The 26,147-nt window shown below is 37.4% G+C and overlaps 2 protein-coding genes and 1 pseudogene across 3 annotated transcripts; 2 read left to right on the forward strand and 1 right to left on the reverse strand.

Annotated features, from left to right (window-relative positions):
* The first annotated feature begins 5,097 nt into the window (after positions 1-5,097).
* LOC148554416 (uncharacterized) lies at positions 5,098-5,868 on the forward strand. Its single transcript, XM_088489817.1, has one exon. The coding sequence runs from the start codon at positions 5,098-5,100 to the stop codon at positions 5,866-5,868; it is 771 nt and encodes a 256-aa protein (XP_088345943.1).
* Positions 5,869-11,177: 5,309 nt separating this feature from the next.
* Positions 11,178-15,651, forward strand: LOC107645353 (CBS domain protein with a domain protein (DUF21)). 2 transcript variants are annotated; one of them, XM_016349361.3, is made up of 13 exons: positions 11,178-11,703; positions 11,802-11,878; positions 12,563-12,646; positions 12,740-12,853; positions 13,003-13,086; positions 13,288-13,359; positions 13,436-13,503; positions 13,873-13,960; positions 14,059-14,132; positions 14,218-14,587; positions 14,765-14,811; positions 14,903-14,984; positions 15,345-15,651. In XM_016349361.3, exons 1-13 carry the CDS (start codon positions 11,451-11,453, stop codon positions 15,363-15,365), a joined length of 1,434 nt encoding a protein of 477 aa, XP_016204847.1. In that variant the 5' UTR covers positions 11,178-11,450; the 3' UTR covers positions 15,366-15,651. The 2 variants fall into 2 exon arrangements, with proteins under 2 accessions (XP_016204847.1, XP_088347392.1); XM_088491266.1 differs by lacking the exon at positions 15,345-15,651 and having other exon boundaries at positions 11,320-11,703; positions 14,903-14,993.
* Positions 15,652-17,746: 2,095 nt separating this feature from the next.
* Positions 17,747-18,168, reverse strand: LOC110263093 (small polypeptide DEVIL 14 pseudogene; annotated as a pseudogene).
* Between the last annotated feature and the right edge of the window lie 7,979 nt (positions 18,169-26,147).

A 26,147-nucleotide genomic window follows, 5' to 3' on the forward strand; every position in this document is an offset into this window, starting at 1 on the left:
CTTAAGAGGGATATGGGTTGTGTGAAAATTTGTGCGTCATGTTCTCCTGGGTTTGAATTAAAATTTCTTAGGTAATGTTTTAAATTAATTTTTTTAATTAATTTAAAGCTTAGCTTCCTAATAATTAGATGACAACGATGGATAAAAATTACACTGTATAAAATAGCATTTATGAGAAAAATAAAATTTATATAACAATATTACTTAAAAAGGACTATCAAAATAGTAATAATAATTATAGGGTAGAGTACAAATATATAAAGTAATGGTGGATAAATTTTAGGTTTTTTCTTATTATTGTTAGTATTTAAAAATTATATCTTAGTTAAAACATCTTGTTATTCAACACCATATGCCACAACTTCAAGTTCACAAATAATATTTATGCTTATTATACTGGACTTAAATTGTGTATCAAAAAATTAAAAAACGTTCTCATCATATAAAATATTTGTCTTTTCTTTTTGTTCAAAAATTATTTGTCCTTTTGTTGTTTTGTTCAACAGAATCTTTGTTTTTTTTAACATAAAACAAAAAAGTGTCCAAAACTCACAAAACTATTTTATTTTATTTTATTTGTTCCTTCCTCCACAGTTCACACAATTTATTCATTTTTTACTTGGTGAGAATCAGATCACACAACTATTTCAGTATTTTGCAACTTATTTTTCAGGTCATCATTTCACAACATAGGGTTAAAAATAATGAAAACAAATCCTCTTTCTTAGTATTATAAGTTGATGAATGCTATGGTGCTTTTAAAATTATCTAATTACTAAAAAAGGTAAATAGATAATATTTAATAAATTTTAAGTATTTTATTTTTTATTTTAAACATTTTATTTTTAACTTTTAAAAACAAGTTAGGTAATTTAGACACCATAGTAAAAGGCACCATAGAACTCACCTTATAAGTTTTGGTTTGGTGGCGAAGAATTTAACACAGTATGCATGAAATTTTATATTCAAATTTATTAGAGATCCAAATAATGTAACCCATGTTTTTGTGAGATGTTCAAGTATTTATAACTTTTTTCTTTCTTTATTCTTTGTTGAGGGTTTTATTGTTGTTACGGCCTGACCCAAACTGAATGTGGGCCGGCCCGACCTGAGAACCATCCGACCCGGACGGTTAGGAACAAGGCGCCCGATCACCGACCCGGACACGCGTCCCTGACAGCTTCGCTACAGCTGTGCAAGGAAGGTCTCGAAGAAGGTGGGCCTGCCCTTGCAGGGCCCACCTCTGACACGGTATAAATGGGGAAGGACTTACCCTTCCCCCAAGGTACGTGATATACCACTCAATCTTTACTCGCCTGCACACTTCACTGACTTGAACGTCGGAGTGTCTTTGCAGGTGACACCCCCTCTACATCCGAAGAGCTCGGGACCTCGCCTACCCTCAGCCCAGAGACGTGCGACCAGACGACTTCCCCTTCTCTGATCACGATATCAACCCAACCCGTCCGTTATCCGACCTACCGAACATTGGCGCCGTCTGTGGGGACCTAGTCACCTGGATGGACGTTGTATTGGGCCCGGGAGAGACAGGCCGCGAGACCGAGCGCAGGGGGGAACCCTCCATGACTTCTACCCGACCGCGCACAAGGTCCCCTCCAAGACGTACCACCCGATCTCTCGAAAGACGCCCTTTCGGGGGAACTGGCGACAACCACGCCAGAATAATGCAGGAACTACGCCACAGGATGCAAGACTTGGAACGCCGGCTAGAAGACTGGGAACACGACCAGCACACCCCAGAGCAAAGTCACTCTCGTTCTCACTCAAGGAGCCATTCCAGACGCACAGCCAGCCCTCAGGCTTAATCCGAGAGCGCCGGGGAAAGAGGACGCGCGAGAAGACGCCACGACCCCCTCATCTACGCCAGGCACGAGATGCGGAGTACCACGGATCGCAACCACGAGGAAACTCATCAGGAGGACGACGAAGGGAGAACAACGAGAACGCGAGGACCCGTGATAATGGGAGCGACCCCATTTCATCGTTCCTTCCTCGAGGTCCAGCTGCCAAAACATTTTGACAAGCCAACGGACATGAGGTATGACGGAACGCAAGACCCGCTGGAACACCTCACGGCCTTTGAGGCCAGGATGAACTTGTAGGGAGTGGGAGACGAGGTAAGGTGCCGCGCTTTCCCGGTCATCCTGGCGGGACCTGTAATACGGTGGTTCAATAACCTCCCGCAGGGCTCAGTGACTAGTTTTGCGGACATCAGCCATGCCTTTCTAGCCCAATTCATGACTAGAATTGCAAAAGCAAAGCACCCAATCAACCTGCTTGGAGTGACCCAGCGGCCCGGAGAGCCGACCAGGAAATACCTAGACCGATTCAACGACGAGTGCCTGGAAATAGACGGGCTGACGGACTCAGTTGCGAGCTTGTGCTTGACAAACGGACTCCTGAATGAGGACTTCAGAAAGCACCTCACCACGAAGCCGGTATAGACCATGCAAGAGATCCAATGTGTAGCTAAGGAGTACATCAACGACGAAGAAGTTAGCCAAGTCGTGGCCGCCAACAAACGGCAGCCCTCTTACAACCAAGACCGGCACCGCGGGAGCAGAGAAAGACAAAAGGAACACGCCAGGGACGGCGGTCCAAGCAAGGCACCCAGACCGTTTCCTCATATCGGGAAGTTCACCAATTACACTCCCCTCACCACACCAATCATGGAAGTTTATCAACAAATCGCCGAAAAGGGATCTTGTCGAAGCCCCGACCACTCAAGGAACGAACAGGGGGAAACCGAAGCCTCTATTGTGACTATCACAAAGGCTATGGGCACAAGACACAGGATTGCTTCGACCTGAAGGACGCATTAGAACAAGCGATCAGGGATGGAAAGCTAGCTGAATTCTCCTACCTCATTAGAGAGCCGAGACGACGGAATCGCGACCACGACGACGAAGACAGGACTCGGGCAGCAAAGCGACGCCAAGAACCGGAGGACGACGACCAAGGCCTCACCATAGTGAACGTGGTAACAGCTAGGAATACGGCACCTAGGTCAAGGTCGGCACATAGGAAAGATGCCAAAGTTCTGGCGGTCTCCTCGTCCTCAGCACGAAGCACGAGGAAGCACCCACCCATTTCATTCGGCCCAAAGGATCAATGGTTCGACGAGGTCGGAGAAAGCCCTCCCATGGTCATAACGGCCAGAGTAAGAACCGGTATCGTCAAGCGAATCCTTGTAGATACGGGGGCAGACTCGAACATCATGTTCCGCAATGTGTTCGACGCTTTAGGCCTAAGGGACGTCGACCTACAGACTCACCAGCACGGCGTCGTAGGGCTCGGCGACCATTTCATCAAGCCGGATGGCATAATCACCCTGCCGACCTCATTGGGACAAGGCCAAGGGAGAAGAACGGTAATGGCCGAGTTCGTGATCCTATGAGACTCCACCGCCTATAACATCATCCTGGGGAGAAAGACCATCAATGACCTAGGAGGAGTCATCAGCACAAGGATGTTGATAATGAAGTTCATAACCGAAGAAGGGTCAGTAGGATCTATGAGGGGAGACCTGGAAACGGCAGTCGCTTGCGACAACGCCAGTCTCTCGTTAAGAAAGAAATCTAGGGAAGCATCGAGGGTATTTTTCGCCGACTTGGATGCCAGAATTGACGACAAGCCCAGGCCCGAACCAGAAGGGGACCTGGAAAAGTTTAGGGTCGGGAACACGGAGAAAAAGTTCACGTTCGTGAATAGGAACCTTCCCCATGAATTAAAAGATCCCTTGATGGAAATGATCAGAGCCAATGGCGATTTGTTTGCCTGGACACCTGCCGATATGCCGTGGATAGACTCCGGACTCATGTCACATCACCTAGCCATCAGGCCGAAAGCCAAACCAGTGGCTCAAAGGAGAAGAAAAATATCTCAGGAAAGGGCAGAGGAAGTGGCCAGACAAACGGCCAGCCTCCTTGAAGCATGGTTTATCCGGGAACTGGACTATTCTACCTGGTTGTCAAATGTGGTCCTGGTAAAAAAGCACAATGGGAGATGGAGGATGTGTGTGGACTACTCTGATCTCAACAAGGCATGTCCCAAGGACTGCTACCCCTCCCCAACGTTGATGCACTCGTTGACGCGGCCGCGGGGTACCAGTATCTGAGCTTCATGGATGCCTACTCCGGCTACAACCAGATACTGATGCACCGGCCAGATGAGGATAAAACGGCGTTCATAACGCCAGGAGGGACCTACTACTACAAGGTGATGCCCTTTGGTCTGAAAAACGCGGGGGCAACATACCAGAGGCTGATGGACAAAATATTCAGCGATCTTATCGGCAAGACGGTGGAAGTCTACATGGACGATATCCTTGCAAAAACCGCCCGACCTGATGACCTCATAAGTGACCTGGAGAATGTGTTCGCATCCCTCCGACAACACGGCATGAGGCTCAACCCGCTTAAGTGCGCCTTTACCATGGAGGCCAGAAAGTTCCTGGGGTTCATGATAACCCAAAGGGGAGTGGAAGCCAACCCCGAAAAGTGCCAAGCGATACTCCAGATGAGGAGTCCGGGTTGCATCAAAGACGTTCAGCGGCTGGCGGGAAGGCTCATCGCGTTGTCCCGATTCCTCGGTGCATCGGCAGCAAAGGCCCTACCCTTCTTCAACCTGATGAAGGGAATAGCGTTTGAATGGACTCCTGCGTGCAAGGAGGCGTTCAACCACTTCAAAGAAATCCTAGCAGCACCCCCTATGCTCGGGAAGCCCAGAACCGGAGAACCACTCTACCTATACCTAGCCATAACAGAAGGAGCGCTTGCAGCGGTGCTGGTGCAAGAAGAAGGGAAGACCCAGCAACCGATTTACTTCGTGAGTAGAGCGCTGCAAGAGGCAGAACTTAGGTACAGCAAGCTGGAGAAACTGGCACTAGCACTCTTGATCTCTTCCCGCAGACTACGACAATACTTCCAGGGTCACCAGGTGGTCGTGAGAACAGACCAGGGGATCCGTCAGGTGCTCCAAAAACCCGATTTGGCGGGGAGGATGATGACCTGAGCCATCGAGCTGTCCCAATACGATCTGAGCTACAAACCCTGGCACGCGATTAAGGCACAAGCAATGGCGGACTTCCTAGTGGAAGTAACCGAAAATCCAACCGAGGACACGGGCACACGGTGGAAGCTCCATGTGGACGGAGCTTCCAACCAGACGTCCGGGGGCGCCGGGATCATCCTAGAAAGCCCGGCTGGAGTCATTTACGAACAATCGGTTAAGTTCGAGTTTCCCGTATCAAACAACCAAGCAGAATACGAAGCACTTCTGGGGGGCTTGGTTCTAGCTCAGGAAGTCGGGGCCACAAAGTTGGAAGTATGCAGCGACTCGCAGGTCATCACCGTGCAAGTAAATGGAAGCTACCAAGCCAGAGACTCGCTGTTGCAAAAATACTTGGAAAGGGTCAAAGAGCTGAGCAAACAATTTGAGAAGGTCACGGTCCAACATGTCCCAATGGAAAGGAACACACGAGCAGATCTCCTATCCAAGCTGGCAAGCACGAAACCTGGAACCGACAACCACTCCCTCATTCAAGCCATCACGAAAGAGCCCGCAGTTGCTCTACACCTGACCAAGATGAGCCCCTATTGGTTGGATCCCATCACCGATTTCTTGAAAAACGGCAAACTCCATGGGGATGGGAAGGAAGCCAAAGCGTTGAGAAGGGAGGCTGCCAAGTACACGGTCATACAGGACCAGCTATTCAAAAAGGGACTCAGCCAACCTTTGCTGAAGTGCCTACACCCCGACCAGACGAACTACGTCCTCAGAGAAGTCCATGAGGGATGCTGCGACCACCATATCGGGGGCAAAGCCCTAGCAAGGAAGCTCATCTGAGCTGGATATTACTGGCCGTCAATGATGAATGACTCTAGAGAATTCGTGAAAAAATGCGCCAAGTGTCAACAGAACGCCAACTTCCACAGAGCGCCACCTTCCGAGCTGAGCCTACTAACGTCTTCCCGACCTTTTGCACAATGGGGAGTCGACCTCTAGGGCCCTTCCCGGTTGGCCCAGAGCAAGTCAAGTACCTCATAGTTGTCGTCGACTACTACACCAAATGGATAGAGGCTGAACCGCTAGCCAGCATATCCTCATCCAATTGTAGAAAGTTCATGTGGAGGCAGGTGATAAACCGGTTCGGCATCTCGGAAATCTTCATTTCAGATAATGGGACGCAATTTACCGACAAGAAGTTTGCAGAGTTTCTCACCGGCCTGGGGATAAAACAGAAGTTCTCCTCGGTTGAACACCCCCAGACAAATAGACAAGTGGAGTCCGCAAATAAAGTCATCCTGCTAGGCCTCAAGAAGCGTTTAGATAGCAAAAAAGGCGCATGGGCCGACAAGCTCGCCTCGGTCCTCTGGTCCTACCGAACAACCGAGCAAAGCTCTACAGGGAAAACCCCCTTTCGCCTAACATGCGGGGTTGACGCGGTGATACCTGTGGAGATTGGCGAACTGAGCCCGCGACTAATTCTGACGGGAGTAGAAGAAGCAGTGGAGAAAGACCTGGTGGACGAGGCCAGAGAGATGGCCCACTTGTCGGAGGTAGCACTGAAACAAAGAATAGCCCTGCGTTACAATACCAAGGTCCTCAGAAGGGAGTTTGAGGAAAGAGACCTCATCCTGCGACGAAACGACGTCGGGCTACCAACCCCAGGAGAAGGAAAGCTGGCGGCAAACTGGGAAGGTCCCTACAGAATTAGAGAAGTGCTTGGCAAAGGCGCCTACAAATTGGAGAGACTCGACGGCAAAGAAATCCCGAGAACGTGAAATGCAGGTAACCCGAGGAGATTCTATTCGTAGCCTGGGTACACCGGTTAAGCGGCCTGACGAGCTAGATAACCCTTTAATTTCCAGTGATTTACTTTTATTAAGTGCCTACCATGTTCATAAACTTGTTTAGCTGACGATTAATGTTTACTTGTCTGAATTCTCCCGTCCACTATTCCCCAATATGTATCCCACACCATCGCGTTCTTCAACGGCAACCCGGGACTGATCACCCCGGGAGCCAATCGAATCATAGGCATAACAAACGGCCGCGATAATAAGACCAAGACGGTTTCAACCAAGTTACCAACACAAACGGCAAAACGGACACAAGCAATAAGTCCACACCGAAAAAAATGGTAACAAAACAAAAATGCTACTAAACAAAGCAAGATAAATGCGATAATTATAAGCCAACCAGGCGACCACTAAAGTATAACAAGTTAACGGCCTCAACAAGTGTTCTACAAATCCACATAAAAAGCGCAAAGTTACAAGAGTTCACTTTCGGGGCATGTCAACAATCTTGCCGTCCTGAACTGTTTTGAAGACCCCAATAGCCGACGTGTCAAAGTCTGGGACCATGATCTTCACCTGGGCCTTGAGAGCCTCTTCGGTCATGAAGATTGCGTTCTTTCCCTACTCCTTGACCGCCCTATGTTTCCTTTTCAGCTATTCGACCTCAGCTCGCGCAGCCTCAGCCGACAAGACGGCCGCGTCACGCTCCTTCTCCATAGCGACCACCCGACCTTGCGCAGCGTTAAGCTGGCTCTCTAGAGTCATCTCCCGCTCGGTTAAACGGGAGACGGTGGCGTCAGAGACCTTCATTTTTTCCTTAAAGGACGCAGCCGTCTCCTCGGCATCCTTGTGCCCCTTCTCTGCCGCAGACAGTTGTTCCTGAAGCTTTTCGACCTGGACCTTGAATTCGTTGTTGGCCTAGGCAGCAGTATCGAGCTTCCTTCGCAACGCCTACATGCCTGACAACTCGAACTCGGCCTTCCGAGCTATCACCGCTCTGCGGAGAAGTGTGCGGTACATCCACCTCGCCTGCCCCGTGAGTTCGGTACCAAGAAAGTGATCCTACGTACCGGGAATCAGCTGATTGTCAATAAAGGCCCCGGCATCAAAGTTCCTCTCCATCACGATGAGAGTTCCTTCCGGACTAGAGGATGCCCTCTGCCTCTTGGGAGTAGGGACAAGCTTCAGATCATCATACTCCTGATGGGTAGAGGACGACTGCCCAATACCGGCCGTCTCCTCGGGAATAGGAGAAGCCTGCATCCCGACAGAATTCTTGTCGGACATTTCGGTGTCCCGAGGTGAAGGTACAGCTTGATCCTCCTTCTCCTCGGTAGGGTCTTCCGACTTCCCGGCAACCTTCTCGTTAGCCTTCTCCTCGTCGCTATCCTCCAAGAAGGTCTTAACTAAACCTTCGAGCCCGGTTACCGAAGCAGACATCTCCACTACAACAGACAAACAAATACGTCAGTCGCGAAGTCGGCGATAACAAATTAAACGATAAACAATACAAAAGTATAAGACAAAACAGCTCACAAATATAACTTCTGGCGGCCTCTCGTTCACCCATAAGGAGGTGGGAGTTCACGTGGTTCTTTCCAAAGACCGCCCACAACACGTCGGCAATTCTCTTATTTACGGCAGACATCCCCTTATAGGTCACCTTAATGAAGGTGTTGGACCTCGCCCCGAAGCTCCAATACGTCGGGATGAGGCGTTCTCCCTCCAAAGACAACCAAAAGGGATGGAGACCTTTGACGGGACGGACCTTGAAATACTTATCCTTGAACCCATGATAAGAGTCCTCGAACAAGCCAAATATCCTCCGACCCTGGGAAGATCGGAAAGATAAGAACCCTTTTCTCGCTTTCCCCTCCTTGGAAGGGTTAGTAAGGTTGAAGAAAAAGAGAAAGACGTCCACAGACACCGGCAGCTCGAGATATTCACACACCATCTCGAAACAGCGGATAGAAGCCCAACTGTTCAGATGAAGCTGCGACGGCGACACGGATATCCGACTAAGAAGCGCCATCTGGAAGTCGGAAAACGGTATGCGAACGCCCACCTGGGTGAACATGGCTTTGTAAAACCAAATCCAGTTGGTAACCCGAGGGGAGTGGAAATTAATCTCATACAGCTGTTCGTGGGGGCAGGAACGAAGACGTCATAATTAGCCTCCTCGTCTATCCCCCCGCACAGATACTCGGCTTGCCGGAACTTCGTCAACTCCCCCTCGTCCATCTGATTTGGCGAGTCCTTCACATCCTTAGTCACCCAGGCGTAGGGGTCGTAATTCGCGGTGGAAGAAGAAGCCCGGAAAACGATGCGTGGCATACCTACAGTGGGGGTACCACTCCGTTAGTCTATGAGGTCGGGAGTCCAGAAAAAGCCCAGAAACTATGTTCGTCATATTCAACAGTTAAGATCAAGCATGGCTAAAGTTATCTATCATGCAAGCTACCTAAAAGCCTACCCTGGAATGGTACCCCTCCCCTAACGCATCTACTTGGCACTAAACAGTCATCTACCAACAAAAATCAAACAAAACAGCAAGAACACGGAGCAAATACAAGCAACAAACGTACAACAATGAAGCAGAAAAGAGAAAGGATCAAAGATTACCTGAATTGGTTGCAAAAATTGAGAAGGAAGAAGGAAAGATGCACGATGATGCTAGAACGACGCTCTGAGATTTTTTGAGTAAAGAAGAGGGAGATTGTAGGGAGATAGTAGGAGTAAGAGTGGGAAGGGAAAAAATAAAGCAAAACTGTTTAAAATTGCCACCCTGGAAGCGCGAAAGACCTAGGGGCAAAATAGTCTTTGCATACAGGTTTTTCCAGCCCATTATGAGCATTAAATACCCCGCGCGAAGAACGAGGCGACAAGCGGTCGTTCCAACAACGAACAGACACGCGCGCAAGAGGCACGTCCCTCCCACGGACGGCCGACCTGGCGACAACGCACGAAAGGTGAGATGACACGCCACCAACGATCCTCACGGTCGTTGCCGGCGCGTCGGGGGTACTGTTACGGCCTGACCCAAACTGAATGTGGGCCGGCCCGACCCGGGAACCACCCGATTGCCGACCCGAACACGCGTCCCTGACAGCTTCGCTACAGCTGTGCAAGGGAGGTCTCGAAGAAGGTGGGCCTGCCCTTGTAGGGCCCACCTCTGACACGGTATAAATGGGGAAGGACCTACCCTTCCCCTAAGGTACGTGATATACCACTCAATCTTTATTCGCCTGCACACTTCATTGACTTGAGCGTCGGAGTGTCTTTGCAGGTGACACCCCCTCTACATCCGAAGAGCTCGGGACCTTGCCTACCCTCAACCCAGAGACGTGCGACCAGACGACTTCCCCTTCTCTGATCAGGATATCAACCCAACCCGTCCGGTATCCGACCTACCGAATAATTGTCTTTCGAGATAATTATCAGGTGCTATTTAGAATTTTTTTCTAAATTTTTACATATATACTAAAATTCATTTCCTAAATCGGATATTTCACATGCACCCACATATACGCACACACACAAATATATATATATATATTCAATTAATCACTAAAATAATCAAATTTATAATAGTAAAATAATAAATATGTACTAGATGAATAATTAAAGTTTATAATAATATAACAATTTTTTTATAATATTAAATATATTTTTATATATAGTAGCCAAATAAATACATATTAGAATATTAGATTGTGTTTGTTTTGAAGTATTGAGACTGGTATTAAAAGATCGAGATTGAAGATTGTGTTTGGTGAATAAAGAATGAAATAAAATTTGAATATTTTTAATACTTCTAAAAAATAAAAATAAAAAAATTAAATTTTCTAAAAATAAAGACTAAAATTTTAATAATATATTTTTTAATTTTAAATTTATCTTTTAATTTTTATTTATTTTAAATTAAACATAATATTAAGACAACTCAAATGAGTACATCTTTTAATTTCTGTCTCTCAATTTCAATCTTTCTTTCGAAGAAACAATCACCCAGCGGGGACGAGGAGGGACCAGAAAGAAAAAAAAAAAAAGAAAGAGAGTAAGGGGGTGGTTTTACAATTATAGTTAATAAGAGTATAAGTATCTGACAGCAGTCAGAGACGCTCATGAAACACATGATTCAAAATCCTCAATTATTCAAACAATTATTTACAAGCATGATAGGTTTATAATTAGAATTGGCACCCATAATTTTACATTCCCACAAAAATAAAAAAGAAAAAGACAGTAGTAGGTCGCATAATTACCCCTTAAGAGTGAAGAAAGGGGCACACATAAATAGGCAAAACCACCATACTACCATTATTAATATCATAAATTCACGATAATGAAAATGCAAATGCAAATGCAAATTGAAAAATCATCACAATCAATCATGTAGAAAAAATGTTACATTATTAAGCATGTACAATACATTACATTACTACACTAGACAACATTATTTATTTGTAACGCTACATCCGCTATTTAACAAGTGTTGACATTTCATTCAGTAACATACACTATACAATTTAATTTAATTTAATTTAATTTTCTTTTTCAGTGTCTATATTTTCCTGCGTTTTCTTTCTCTTTTTCTCGTTTGCAGAAAGTGGTTGGTTGCAGAGGATGTTACCTCTGACTATGAGTTTGATGAGGGTGCTGGGAAGTGGGAAACTGTTCCCACCGGAACACATAGTCACCGATTCAGAGGACATACCTTTTGGAACACTATGGTGGTTTGTGTACGCTGGAATTTCATGTTTTCTTGTCCTCTTCGCTGGGATTATGTCTGGTCTCACCCTCGGTTTGATGTCTCTTGGTCTCGTTGACCTTGAGATTCTTCAGCGTAGTGGCACTTCCACTGAGAAAAAACAAGCTGGTACTTCCTAGTTCCTACCTACCAACTTTCTTTCTCTTTCTTTCTTGTGTTTCTTGATTCTCAAATTTGTTCTTATTCTTGTTCTGTGTTTCTTGCAGCTGCTATTTTGCCTGTTGTTAAGAAACAGCACCAGTTGCTTGTCACTTTGCTTCTTTGTAATGCCTGTGCTATGGAGGTACTATTTCCAATTTTTTTTAACTAATTTTTTTTTGCAATTGATGTAGTTTTTGAGTGAATTGGAGTCTGTGTGTTTGTTTGATGATGCAAGATAGAATCTTGTTTGCATATGTTATATGAATTGGAAGCTAGGGCTGGAGAATCATAATATATGAGCTAAGTTTGACTGAGTTTTCACATGGTCAACTAGCTGCTCCTTTACTTGTATGTAGTAATTCTTTAGAGTAATATTAACTTGAATGATGTTGTGATTAAATATGTATCAGCATTTCATTTGTTTTAGAGTAACAACTTGTCAAGAAGAGCATGTTTTGTTGAGTTAGTAATCTGAACTTAGCTCATAGAGTATAAAAGAGCTCAGTTAATACAATTCTTGATGATATTGGCTCGTTGAATAATTCTTTATGAATCTTTTATTGTTGGTCCAAGAATATGGCAACTTCTTGTTTATTATCTTGTACTTTAATAGTGATTAAATTTGTCTTCGCAGTAACTAAGCCATAGCATTTCTCTCAGATACTCTTGCATTAATACAATGTTAATGGTGTGAGAACTTAAGGTGAAAAAAGATTATAAAATAAAAATACCCATCATGAGTATTATAAGTGAATATCTAATCCATTGTATGATTTTAGCTGATGTTCTAACTACTAATGCTGGATTCTTCTCTTTTGATCCGCAGGCACTTCCTATCTACCTTGATAAAATTTTTCATCCTGTTGTTGCTGTTATTTTATCAGTAACTTTTGTTCTAGCTTTTGGAGAGGTAAAATACTTTTTCAATCCATGGTTTTTGTCATGCTCCAACATTTTGATCTTGACATTGAAGAACTAACTGTTTCGATGCCTTTCGGCTTAGGTTATCCCTCAAGCTATATGCTCAAGATATGGACTCTATGTTGGTTCAAATTTTGTGGGACTTGTACGTGTGCTGATGATAATTTGTTTTCCAATTGCATACCCTATTGGAAAGGTATATATTATGATTCTTTAAACATGTTAGCTTGTATCAAGGAAATTATATTAAGATAATAACATCATTAGCTTTTGGTCTGTTGCATTTGTAACAAAATCATGGCCATTTTTGAGTTCATACTTTATACTACACCTTTATGCTTTCAGGTTCTGGATATATTACTAGGACACAACGATGCACTGTTTCGGCGAGCGCAATTGAAAGCCCTTGTTTCAATCCATAGCCAAGAGGTAATCTCTGTTCAAATCACCATGTGCATTTTGTAAAGGTATTTGGATTTCCTGGAAAAATGTTCTAATTTATTACCATGAAAAGCAAATCATGATAACAACTATATAGGGAAGGCTACTAATTTTACCATGATGAATTTTATAGTATCTTGTATTCTTTTTTTTTTCCCTCCCTAAATTTCATTTTCTTGATCATTTAAGGCTGGTAAAGGCGGTGAACTCACACATGATGAGACAACAATTATCAGTGGAGCACTTGATCTCACTGAGAAGGTATGCACTGATTTGAAGAACAGCAATCTTATAGGCTTTGTAATATAACAGAAAATTCATCAACATTGTTATGCAGACTGCAGAGGAGGCTATGACACCAATTGAATCTACATTTTCTTTGGATGTTGCTTCCAAATTAGACTGGTAAGTATGCATCTGCAAGATTTTCTGTTCACATATCAATACCAGCTAATTTTCTTTCTCATGTCTTTTTTATAGTAATTATTTTATAAGCCTGTACCTTACTGTAATTGAAGTTAACGGAGAATTGTCGATTATTTAATTTTATTATTTTAATCTCCCTTTTCTCATTCTTTCTCTTTTTCCATGATGAAAATTGAAGTTCCAGAATCTGTCAAATCATGATTTGTTCCCATTAACATAAATAAGAAGGCCTTCTTGATAACTTTATTTGTTATGACCTGTCACTGAGCATAAACTCAGTTCTGATCATGAGCATGCACACTTAGAGGTGAAGCAAACTTATATATCTTGTTCCCTGCTTTTTGGCAGGGAAGCAATCGGGAAAATTCTTGCACGAGGCCATAGTCGTGTCCCTGTATACAGCGGAAACCCCAAAAATATAATTGGCCTCTTACTAGTGAGTTGATTGCCTATAGTATCCAACATAATGAATTGTTTTGATGTTACTGGCTAATAAAAACTGTTTGCCAATCTTTATGATCATTGATTTGGCAGGTAAAAAGTCTTCTAACTGTAAGAGCTGAAACTGAGACTCCTGTTAGTGCTGTTTCGATCCGGAGAATTCCAAGGTATGATCAATAATCTCCTTCTATTTCATATAGTCTAATTGTATTTTCAAGTTTAACTGAATTTGTATTCTTGTAAAAATCACAGGGTTCCAGCAGATATGCCTTTATATGACATCCTAAATGAGTTTCAGAAAGGAAGTAGCCATATGGCCGCTGTAGTCAAGGTTACAAGAGATAGAAACAGCACTCAGGCTAATGGAGACACTGACAAATCTAAGGATAATGAAGTTTCCAAGCACAATTCTCAACTAACTATGCCATTGCTAGCAAAGTCTTCCGACAAATCGGAGAGTGTTGTCATCAGCATTGACAAAACTCATAAGCATGCTGCAGACAAACAATATCAACAAAATGGAACCGCAACAAACGGTGTTCACCATTTTTGTGAGAACACTGATGATGGTGAAGTTATTGGCATCATAACACTGGAGGATGTTTTCGAAGAACTCTTGCAGGTTTGGATTTACTTGCACAACAGCACTAGCCTCATAGATTATAAATGTTTCACCCCTTTAAGCTTATGTAACTAGGATCTAGGGGAATTTTTGTGCTTTATTGTTACAACTATGAAAATGCATTAGCAATATATTGTGTATAGTTTGAAGAAATTTTGGTGATATTTTTCTTTGCAGGAAGAAATTGTGGATGAAACTGATGTATATGTAGATGTACATAGAAGGTGATTTAAATTTTGCAGTTCACTTATACTCTCTTTCGAGTTTCGATCCCTTTGTGTTTAACCCTTTGCTTATACTCTTTGAATTTGGCAGAATACGTGTAGCTGCTGTTGCAGCTGCTACATCAGTGGCGCGAGTTCCATCCGGCCGGAAGTTGACGGTTCACAAGCCTGTAGTAAGTTAGAATCAGTTTTTCTTTCACTTCTGTCATGATATCATCACTCCTCCCAAAACCTTAAGCTGATAGGAGGATGCAACATAAACGGTTATATCTCTAACAACTTCTATGTTTCTTTCTCTCTTGGAAGCATTCAAGCTTGGACTAGAAAAAAAGATAACTATTATCTTGGGGCAGTTTTTATTGCATACTGAAAAGAAAAATCAAATTGCTAATGAATTATGAAGTGCATACTAAAAAAATGGTTGCTGCTCTTCCAACCAAAAACTTAATGTTCTATTAACACTTCACTAACTGATAGCCTGAGAAGTTGTTATGCAAATATTTAGATATTGACAGAATGTTGTTCACTTTCAGGGGAATCAAACAAGCAAGTGAAAGCTTGATAAAGAAATTTAGAAGATGAACTTCAATCAGCAGAGTGTATTAACAAGTTTGTGTGGCCACTAGTACTCTTTTTGTTAGGATGACATAGCATAATACACGGCCATATACTGCTATATAATAGTATAATACATAGATAATGTATTTTGGACCATTGTAACAAAATGTAGAACTAGGATTTCTAATATAAACTCCTGAATTCTACTCTTTTTTGTCCCTAAATCCTAAGCTATTTGATTTAATAATATCAATGATACATTGATACTTGTTTTGCCTGTCATATTCATAGCAATGTTGCAAGCTGTATCTCATATAATTTCTACAATATTTGAAAAAAATGTATACTTTAAAGTGTACCAAAAAAATACTTTAACAAAGATATGCGTATTTTTCGTATTTAACTGTCTTAATAAAAAAGAAAAAAAATTATAGATATACTTGAATATTCTTAAGTATAATATGTATTTGTGTGTTCAATCTTATTCTTAATATATATTATTGAAATAAATTTAGAAATAATATAAATTATTAATTATTATATAAAAATATTGAAAATATCTTGTATAATTAAAAAAAAGGCAATATTTAATTATTTATATCCAAATCAACATATTTTCAGCCTTCAACACATGGTCAAACTATTTATTTTGGTAAAACATTGCATTCAAATTTAGCTACAATGTTTGACAATGTAACTTTCAAGTACTTACCTGTCTTTAAGATATTCATATTGATCGTGTTTGAAATATTGCATGAATAGACTCAAATTAAAATGGAAAAAAAAAAACAATTATAGTTTACCACCAATATTAATAGATTTGCACCTCCTTCAGTTAATTTTTAAATAAATGAAAGTGAGTGATTAATGAATGAACAATAGTTTACCACCAATATTTTATTGGGAAAAAAGATATGAAAATGACATTAATGAAAATCTTTTGATTGGAATTGAAGGAAGCTTAATTGCATAAGTCCACATCTTGGCTTTAGTACAAGGATTGTGACCAAAGAACAATTTTTGTTTTAATGTTTTTCAAAAATGAATATTCTACAAATGGCTCAAGTACATTCCTGCATTACACTACTGTAGCTGATTTTTTTTTTTTTCAAATTTTCAATTATATACTCAACCATAAAAAAAAAAAAAACAATGGCTAGAAAAAAATATCTTTTTCAACAGAAAATTCCATACCTTGAACTGTTTATCACTTGTAGCCAAAAACAGAAAATTTAATTATTATTTTATCTTCAGGGATGCCATGGCCCATGAGTTTTCTAGTGTCAATCAACAGCTACACGTGGAGTATAATGTAGCTGAAATAATATTGTTTATTATGACTCATAAACTGCACAAGTTAGTTCACTTGGAATAAATAACAAAATAAGATCAATTTTGCAATGGAATGAAATTGCACAGTTGCATTTAATTTGCATTGACTATTTTTTTTTGGGGTTAGTTTGATCCATATTATTTATAACAAAATAAGGTTGATTTGTAATATAATATTATTTGTAGAATATATTAATATGGTGATTAATATTTATAATTGGTAATTATAAAGTGAAATTTAGAAATAAATAAAAATATTATATGAAAAATTATCTTTTTTTTTTTTTTCCTCATCTTCAACTTCAACACCTCTTCCCCAAGTATGAGTAATGATGGAAGATCAGAGCATGCAACATCCCATTGTTATGAAAACAACACCTCAAATATCTTCAATGAATAATTAACAAAAACGTTTCTTTCACTTCCTTGTCCAACGCCGGAAATAGGAAAACCGCCGCCATAGCCTTTGTGTTTTGTCATGTGTGAAATTACATTGTTATCCTCGTTTTGTACATCAAGATTTCACAAAAAAAAAAATTGAAAATTAATTTATTTTTTTTAATGGTCTCTTAATCTTAAATAAAAATATTAAATTTTTGTTTTCTAATATCTTTAAAAAATAATATATATTTAAATTTTTACTTATAAATATAATTGGAAAAATAAATTAAAATTTTCAATTATCAATCAAATTTAAAAAGACATAACTCATATAATTAAAGAACTTCATTATTTGACTATACTATATATCGCATGTCTATTTCACATTTCATGTTAGATTAATAGATAGGATAACTACTAAATGATTGTACTTTATACATTAATGAGTTCTCACTTATTTCTAATCCCTAATTTTGGTATCAATTAACTAAAATCAATCGTTAATATAAAATATAAAATAACTAATTTTGATATATAAATAATATTTTTGTTTTAGTATAGTATCTTCACTTTACCATTTTAGCATATAGACTAAAGAGCAAATATATTCAAGAGGAAAAAGAGCAAATATATTCAAGAGGAAATTAAAAAGAAAAAAACAACTTCAAAATTCAAAGAAGGCAATTTGGTGATATATGATTATTACATACATGTTAGTTTACATATAAATATATATAATCTACACATGAAGGTAGGTGGAGCCTTGCTTAGTACTTACGTACCTAGCTAATAATTAAGATTACAAAAGGTTTTTGTAATAATAATTTGTAGATTGCTACCTTGTGCTCTGATTCTGATCTAGCTATGTAATTATCTCAAGAACAAGAACTAGTACATGATACTAATCATGGCAGCACAAGAGTAAAACAGTGCATCTCCAAATAATGTAAAGACGAGTCCTCTGTTGCCTAATGTACTTTGAACATCTCCTTCTTGATGACCATACCTTCCTAACTGTTGTTGATGATGCCATTTCAAGAACTTGATGTTTTAATTTGGGTTTGGTGTAATAGAGTTAGTTGTTATTGTTCAAGAATGAAAGAATGAATGAATGAATGGATGGATGGTTATAGATATATATAATGCAATGTATGAGTTATTGAAGATATGAAGGAATTGAATTTGTGGTGGAATATATGAATGTGGCCCATGGTTGAAAAAATGTGGGACATGTTCCATTGTCCACCTAAGATGATCAACTTCCACCTCTGACTTTGTCTCCTTTTTCCCTAACCCTCTTGACATGGACTTCTCATCCAATTCTACTCAAACTCACTGATTAATAAGTAGGTAATGTTATGGAAAAAAAGAAAACTTAACATTTATCTTATTTAGTATTAATTAATTATTGATTAATCATTTTTTTTAAAACAAATAATTTTATTTTTGTAATTTTTTAATAGTTTTAAAGTCGTATAAATTGACTTAATTAAATTCAATTTTTCTCGTTTTATTTTAGAATAATCATTCACCGGACTAGATCGAAATTGGATTATATACATTTTCATTATGAGAAAAGGGTTATTTGAGTGTATCTAAATAGATATTATATTGCAATAATTAATTAATACTAAATAAAGTAAGTTTGGACTGTTTTTGGCTAATTTATTTTGACTACCAAATATTTTTGTTAATAAGTTTCTTTTTTTATTCGAATGGATGAGTTTAATTTTAATACATTAACAAAAATATAATAAAATAAAAACAAAAATATTTAATAATAAAAAAATATTAACAAAAAAAAATCAAAACTTGTTTTATTCTGTATTCAATAATTATTACTAGAATTATCGAATGTTAAATAAGACAAATTTATGTTTTTTTTTTCTCTCTCACATTATCAAAAATAAAATTGATTTAATTTGAATTTGATTCGGATTATATTATTACAAAAATATTCTTGGTTTTTTGCTTTTGTTGGATATGCATTCGCATCTACAGAACTATATGCTATAGTTTAGTAGCTTCAGCTACACTATGCTTCTTGTTATCTTCCTTCCTTTTTTTCTCTTTAACTGTTTTCTTATCTGATATATATTCCATTAAGATATGAAATCACAGAAGCTCGGGTGCAAGGCTTTTTAGCTATCAAAATGAATGACTAATAACAAAATATCTTGCTTCAAAAAATATTCTTGATCATTAGTTGGTCACTAATTAAAGGCATGTATATGTATATCATCATTATTCAAGATATTTTGTACCGTTTGTGGCAATATATATGGTTACATCACTGCATTTTATTCTAACCTTGTAATGCATTTCTAGTTGTCACAATTTTTAAATTTCTGTGAATGATAAAATGTTTGCCACATTATTGTAATTTTAATATTTCATGATATACATAATAACATATCATAGGTTGTAGATTATTAGATGAAATAAATCTATAGTATATGATTTTTTTCATTAGCAGTTAATGATCATATATCGCATCATTTAAACAACTTGTTAACACTAAATAATGATCATATGTTTTTCATAGTGGTTACTCGAAGTTGAAAAACCTTGAACTAACTATATTTATAGTGTTAGTTGGAGAAAGCACTTGTGTGTGAGATTTATGTCTTAATAATAAGTAGTCTATCCATAATATTAAAGAGATAAAAAAATATAAATTTATTTTATTTAATATTAATTAATTATAATAGTAATTAATTAATATTAAATAAGATAAATTCTGACTATTTTTTATTAATTTTTGCTGTTATCAAATATTTGTGCAAATCTACATGTGTTGGATTATCCACTTCATTAATTAGATATACCTTTTAACCTTTAATTTCAAGTTTAACTATTCTACATTATTGTTTAATAGATTCACATACATACAAACAGAAATTTATAATTTAGTTAAATTTCAGAAAACAATGAATAGTTAGTCAAATAATTTTTGTTTAATTTAATATATATAATACATAATTGGATATATAAAGAGTTATATATATTAATAAGGCGGAATTTTTGTCGTTCAAAACTCTCCACTGGTCAAAATTATTTATAAGTAGTATTTTTTTAATTCGTTGACTCTTATCAAAGAACTCAATATCTTATAAGACGTTTTTTCATGTGTTGGCTCATATTGGTTTTTCGAAACTCATAATAATAAGAATAGTAATTAATCAAGGACATCCATATATGAGATTTTTATTTTCAACATTCTCACACATGAAAGATCTAACGAGAAACACGTATGATTCACTTTTCACAAGACATTTGGTGCACCACAACTTATTCGAGAACAAGAAGAATAAAGAAAAAAAAAATCTTCACAGCTATTAGGAATATATATACTAATAATAATTATGATGATGATAGTCTAATGTGAAAATTCAGGTGTGTAATCAACTTCAGGCGAAGTTGATAATTGAGAGCCGTTAAATAATTTGACTGATTTGACTAAATTTTTATCTAACGATTTTCAACTATCAACTTTACGTGAAGTTGGCTGCACCTAAGTTTCCATCTAATCTTAAACATACATATACGCAGTATCTTCATATGAAGTTGATAGTTGATAATCATTAGATAATATTTTAGTCAAATTTATTAATTTATCTAACAATTTTTAACTATTAACTTTACATGAATATAATTATACGTAAATTTTTATTTATATATATATATATTAAAGAATTTTAAGTGTACTGAAAACATTGGTGTTTCATTTGTTTTAACCGTTGATTTAAATTATAAAAAATATATTAATATATATACATATATTAATTGAAGGTAAAAACTCATATAAAACCGACTTCACGTGAAGTTGATAGCTGAGAGTCGTTAGATGAAAATTTAGTCAAATCAGTCAAACTATTTAACGGCTCTCAACTATCAACTTTACGTGATTGCATCTGAATTTCCACCTTAATTGAAATCAATAGTTAAAATAACTAGAACACTAATATTTTCGGTACACTTAAAATTTTTTTCTATATATTGAATCGAAGAAAGAGCGGCGTGGGTTGGCAGAGGAGGGCGAAAACATCAAATCAAAAGAGAAAAGAAGAGAATTGAAGAAGTTGAAGAGGCATGCATGGACACAGTAGAGTCCACTGTCACGTGTTACGGTGTGGATCGGACAAAGCTAAACCCATAACAACGTCCCTCTCACCCCTCATCTTGCCGGAACTACATCATTAATATTTCATGGAATAATTAAATTATTTTCTCATGCCCAAGATTTTTTTTTTACCCTATTTTATATATTACGTACATTTAAAACACATTTTAATTCGTAATGATAATTGTTATGATATCCCTATATACTCTTCTAATGGCTAAGAAAACATGGCAACGAAGATGTAAATCATAGGATGGGTTTGATAGAGTTAATCGGAAATGTATAGGTTAAACAAAAAAAATTATATATTTATATTTTTAGTTTTTAAAAATTATGTCTAAAAGTATTTATAAACAAATTTTAAATATAATTTGTATTTTTTTAATATTAAAATTAAAAATTTAATATAAAATCATATATATTAAAAATATTTATATTTACTTATATTTATTATTAAAAACTAATCAATTTTAGAGAAATAGTACAAATTTTACCAAACCAACAAATTAAGATCTAAATTAATAGGAGAAGATTATGTTTAATAAAATTATGTAAAATGTTCACGTCAAATCTCTATGCGAAGATCTTCAGGCTGCAATGAGTGTTCTAAGATCTCTGCATTTATGTGCAAAGGCCCACATGAGTTTGTAATTTATATATTCCTTCATAATAGACAAAGTGGGCCTAAATGGGCCACATTGTGTGAAGCAAGTCCATTGAGTCAATTACACGTGTAATATGGGCTTTGATATTGGGCCATAGTTCTCCATTTTAAGTTAGTAATAATTTGTATATATATTTATAGAGATTTTACACATAAGAAACATATAATTTGTATATATATTTATCAAAATTTACACATATGAATCAATATAATTTGTAATTATATTTTTTAAAAATTATAAATATAAATTAGTAAAATTTATTTATTAAATATTAAAAATTGCTACCCAAAAATTTTTCTAATTTTATTGTACGTGCAAGCATTTTTATAGTTAAGTTTAATTAAGTTAACACAAGTCCACCAAAAAAAGCATGCATATATGTTACTGCTTTTTTTTCTTTGTTTGTTGAAAAATACAAAAATTTATTGATATAGTACATAAATATTTTTTTTTTACTTTTACCAAAGGTATGAGACTCGAACCCGCAACCTCTTAATTGAGTATGGAGAGACTATGCCATTTGAGCAATTATTCATTGGCATAATACATAAATATTTACGTATAACACATAAATTTTTATACATAATATATAAATTTTTACTGTAAATATATTTTGTTAGTTGAATAAATTAATTGTGATCTTTAAAAAAGTTGTATTTTGTGCATAAAAAATTTGTGCTAGATACCAAAATTTTTGTGTGGTATATATTTTGTTAGTTAGATATTAATATTTTGTATATGTAATTCTTCTAAAATGTGTATGCACATCAAATTTTTTGTATTATATATGTACCGATATTTTTAATTTGTACATATTTTATTTATTAAGTATCAATATTCTAATTATGTAGTTCTTTAAAATTTTGTGCTGTATACCAACATTTTTGTACGGTGGATAATTGTGTTGTAAATGAAAATTTGTGTGCTCTAAAAAAAAAATGGAGACGATATTATTAAAAAAGAGAAAGAAAAAGAAGACAACGCCAACGTAAGTCAACCACTACGATAAAAACAAAATTGTGCATGTTTGATTTAGTTGGGATTTGATTGATAAAATTAATTGACCGCGTAGCATTATTATTTATTTATTTCTTCAAAACTAGATCAATAATTTTCATTCTCTAATAGTGAAAAAAAATATCTACTTTATTGAGTGCTAGGGTTACCATAATCAGCGGCTAAAGTTTGTGAATTTTTTATTTTTAATATTAAAGTGGTAGTGGTGTTTTTTCAAAATGTAGATTGTTGGGGTATTATACTCAAATGTGGAATCGTTTAACTAGAAAAGTAGAAATTGGATCGTCCGATTTATTAGAGGTACAAAAATCGGACCGTCCGATTTCTAGAGGTACACAAATCGGACCGTCTGATTTATAGAGATACATAAATCGTACAGTCCGGTTTGTGGTAAAAAAATATTAAAAAATTTGAGGTACAGAAATCGGAGGATCCGATTTGTATACTTTACCTTAGGTAGTGTTTGTTTTGAAGTACTGAGACAGAGACTGAGAGATTGAGACTCAGTATCATGTTTGTTGGCTTAGAAACTAGTACTAAAATTTCTGTCTCTGTCTCCAAAATTTCAGTATTTCAGTACCTAAAAAATGTGGGAACATAGGGGACTAAAATTTTTAGAGATGGAGACTGAAACTTTAATAACATTTTAGACCTAAAATACCATCATTTCAATTAATTAATTCTAATTTTATCCTTTGTGCAAATTAAGTTAGAATTTCTTTTTTGTTTTAATTTCTGTCTTCCATTTTGCACCAAACAGAATACTGAGATTTATTTCAATCTCTGTCTCTTAGTTTCTGTCTCTCAGTTTCAGTCTTTACGTCTCTATCTCTTCACCAAATACTACCTAAAAAACACCAAAAATTACAATATTAAAGTATATTACCATCTCTACTTCCATAACACAAAAAATTAGCCAAAGTTTGTTCGATTTTATGCTACTTTCCTTTATATATGAGTGGTAATAAAGTACTTTTTATTTTTTATTTTTTTTTGGATCTTGTCCTAATGAAGTTTTGGTAACTCTTAAATGTTATGAACAATAATAATGAGGGTGAAGCAAAAGTTATATAAAAAATTGTTTATTAGTAGAACAATGACGTAAGAAAAGACTGAAAAAAATATAAGATAAAACTTAAGGTATACTTTAATTATGTTAATTTTCTTTAAAACGTTCCTTCCCCTTACACAATACGGTTGTCACTATCATTATTCATTATCAATTCACATGCTTCTGTTTCTTCACATACAATCTTTACTAATTAGTGGTTCCTAACTTTTGTTTTTTTAAAGAGAGAAAATAAAATGGAACTTGCTTGAAATTTTTTTTAATATTAGATTATTACAAGTAAATTTTTTAAAAATGGCTCAAATTATGTGTTATGTGCTGTTGGAACTCAAATAAACCTTGTTCAAGTTATTAATGTTGCAAATATGAGGAATGTTGAAGTTAGTCTCACATAAAAAGAATAAAGAAGAGTGATGAGTTTATAAAATGAGAGATCCATTAACTTATTACCTTAAGATTTTGAGTTGGATATAGTGTCTTCTCGTTTTATATTATCTCACTTGATTCTTTTCCGAAATTTTTCCGGTTGTCAAGAACTCCCCCTGACAGCCGTTTAGTATCAGAGATGATGATTAATCGGTCTGATTTAAAGAGTATTCAACAAGTGGTATCAGAGTCGGTGGTTAACCAGTCTAGTTTTAAGAAGTATTTAAGGTGAAGCATTCTGTGTAAAACCGAAAAACTTATTTTCTCTCTTTACATAAAAACGGAAATTTTGTTTTTTCTTTTTCTCTCTCACTTTTTATGACTATACTCTTTATCTCTCAGTGACCTTCAAAATCTGATTAGGATTTTGGCACAATAAATATAAAGAAATACCTTTAAAATGTTGAAATTAGACCTCACAAAAAGAGAAAAATCTAACACAAGTCATTAAAAAAAAAAATCCAACACAAGTCATTAAAGAGAAAAATTTTCTTCTCCAAGTTGAATATGCGTTCATAGGATCCTATATTCATAACTATATGACCCAGACTATGAAATGTTAAGTCACAGACTCACAGGTCACCAGGTCAGTGATCCAACCACTGATCTAACAATCAAATCAATCAATATGCTTGTGTGTGGTGGTATTTTATTTTATTTTTTTTTGGGATGGGGATGGAATGATGGGGAATACTATACGAAGTACATTATTGTATTTCTAGTATAATATAACTTTTATATATATGCTTAAACAAAAAGCAGGGTCTTGCTATGGTGTAGAAGTTCATATTGTTATACACATGTTGCACCTTTTCCGCATGACTATCCGAATCAACCACGTGCACCTGTTACCAAACTCCTTGCATCTCCCTTGGTATTTCAGATTGTCGGACTCCATAACCTTGTACTCAACTCCACTCCGAATACTGTAATCTTTTACACTCAACACGGCTTCCTCTTTACTCTGGAAAGATTGGCCAATCTGAAACTCAATCATAGGTGTCCCATCATGCATCCCCTGCCATCGAATGTTGCATCTACATTCTACTGTTGGCCGATGGCTTCCAAGTTCAAAGAAGAGAGGTGGGGAGGGTACTCTTGTGTTCCAGAACCGGAACCTCCATGGGCTGAACGTCCACCTCTTGGAATATCATCATCACTGTCCCCACCAATATCGACAGGCTCCTCATCCGAATCATCGTCAAATAGTGCATTCTCAACTCGATCCGGTCCGGCATCGCATTCAAAATCAGGAACAACAGGAGCAATATATGCATGAACAGCCCCAGCATGTTCGGGCTCAGCATTCGGAACTGCCGCTGCTACCACAGGCATTGATGTTGATGCACCACCAGCTGGGGTCGACTGAGGATTAGGTGCCGATGCCCCAGAGCTATCCACACCATCTTCCAACTTCGCAAGCAGCTCAGGTATCCTCACCTCCGGAAAACTACGCCTGCAGTGAAACAAGACCTGCAAGTCTTCATCTGACCCGATCACGAAGGTCTCATATCTGACACCAGTTGACACAACGGCAATGGGAATCTTGTAAAATAATTTTTTTACCCACTTCGTCCCACAGGTACCGAGCTTCCGTAATATGCTTAGCTTAATCTCTGCCAACGTATTCGACGATCGGATAAAAACACTAAGCGGTTCTCTATCTGTGAATTTTACACCATGCCTTTTGCTCTTTTGAATTTTTCCAGAGCAGTGAACCAGAGCCACAAAACTATCCTCCCCCTCCATTTGTGAATAACACTCT

The sequence above is a fragment of the Arachis ipaensis genome, chromosome B6 (genome assembly GCF_059453495.1).
Source record: "Arachis ipaensis isolate K30076 ecotype BB chromosome B6, ASM5945349v1, whole genome shotgun sequence".
NCBI classification, from domain to species: Eukaryota; Viridiplantae; Streptophyta; class Magnoliopsida; order Fabales; family Fabaceae; genus Arachis; species Arachis ipaensis.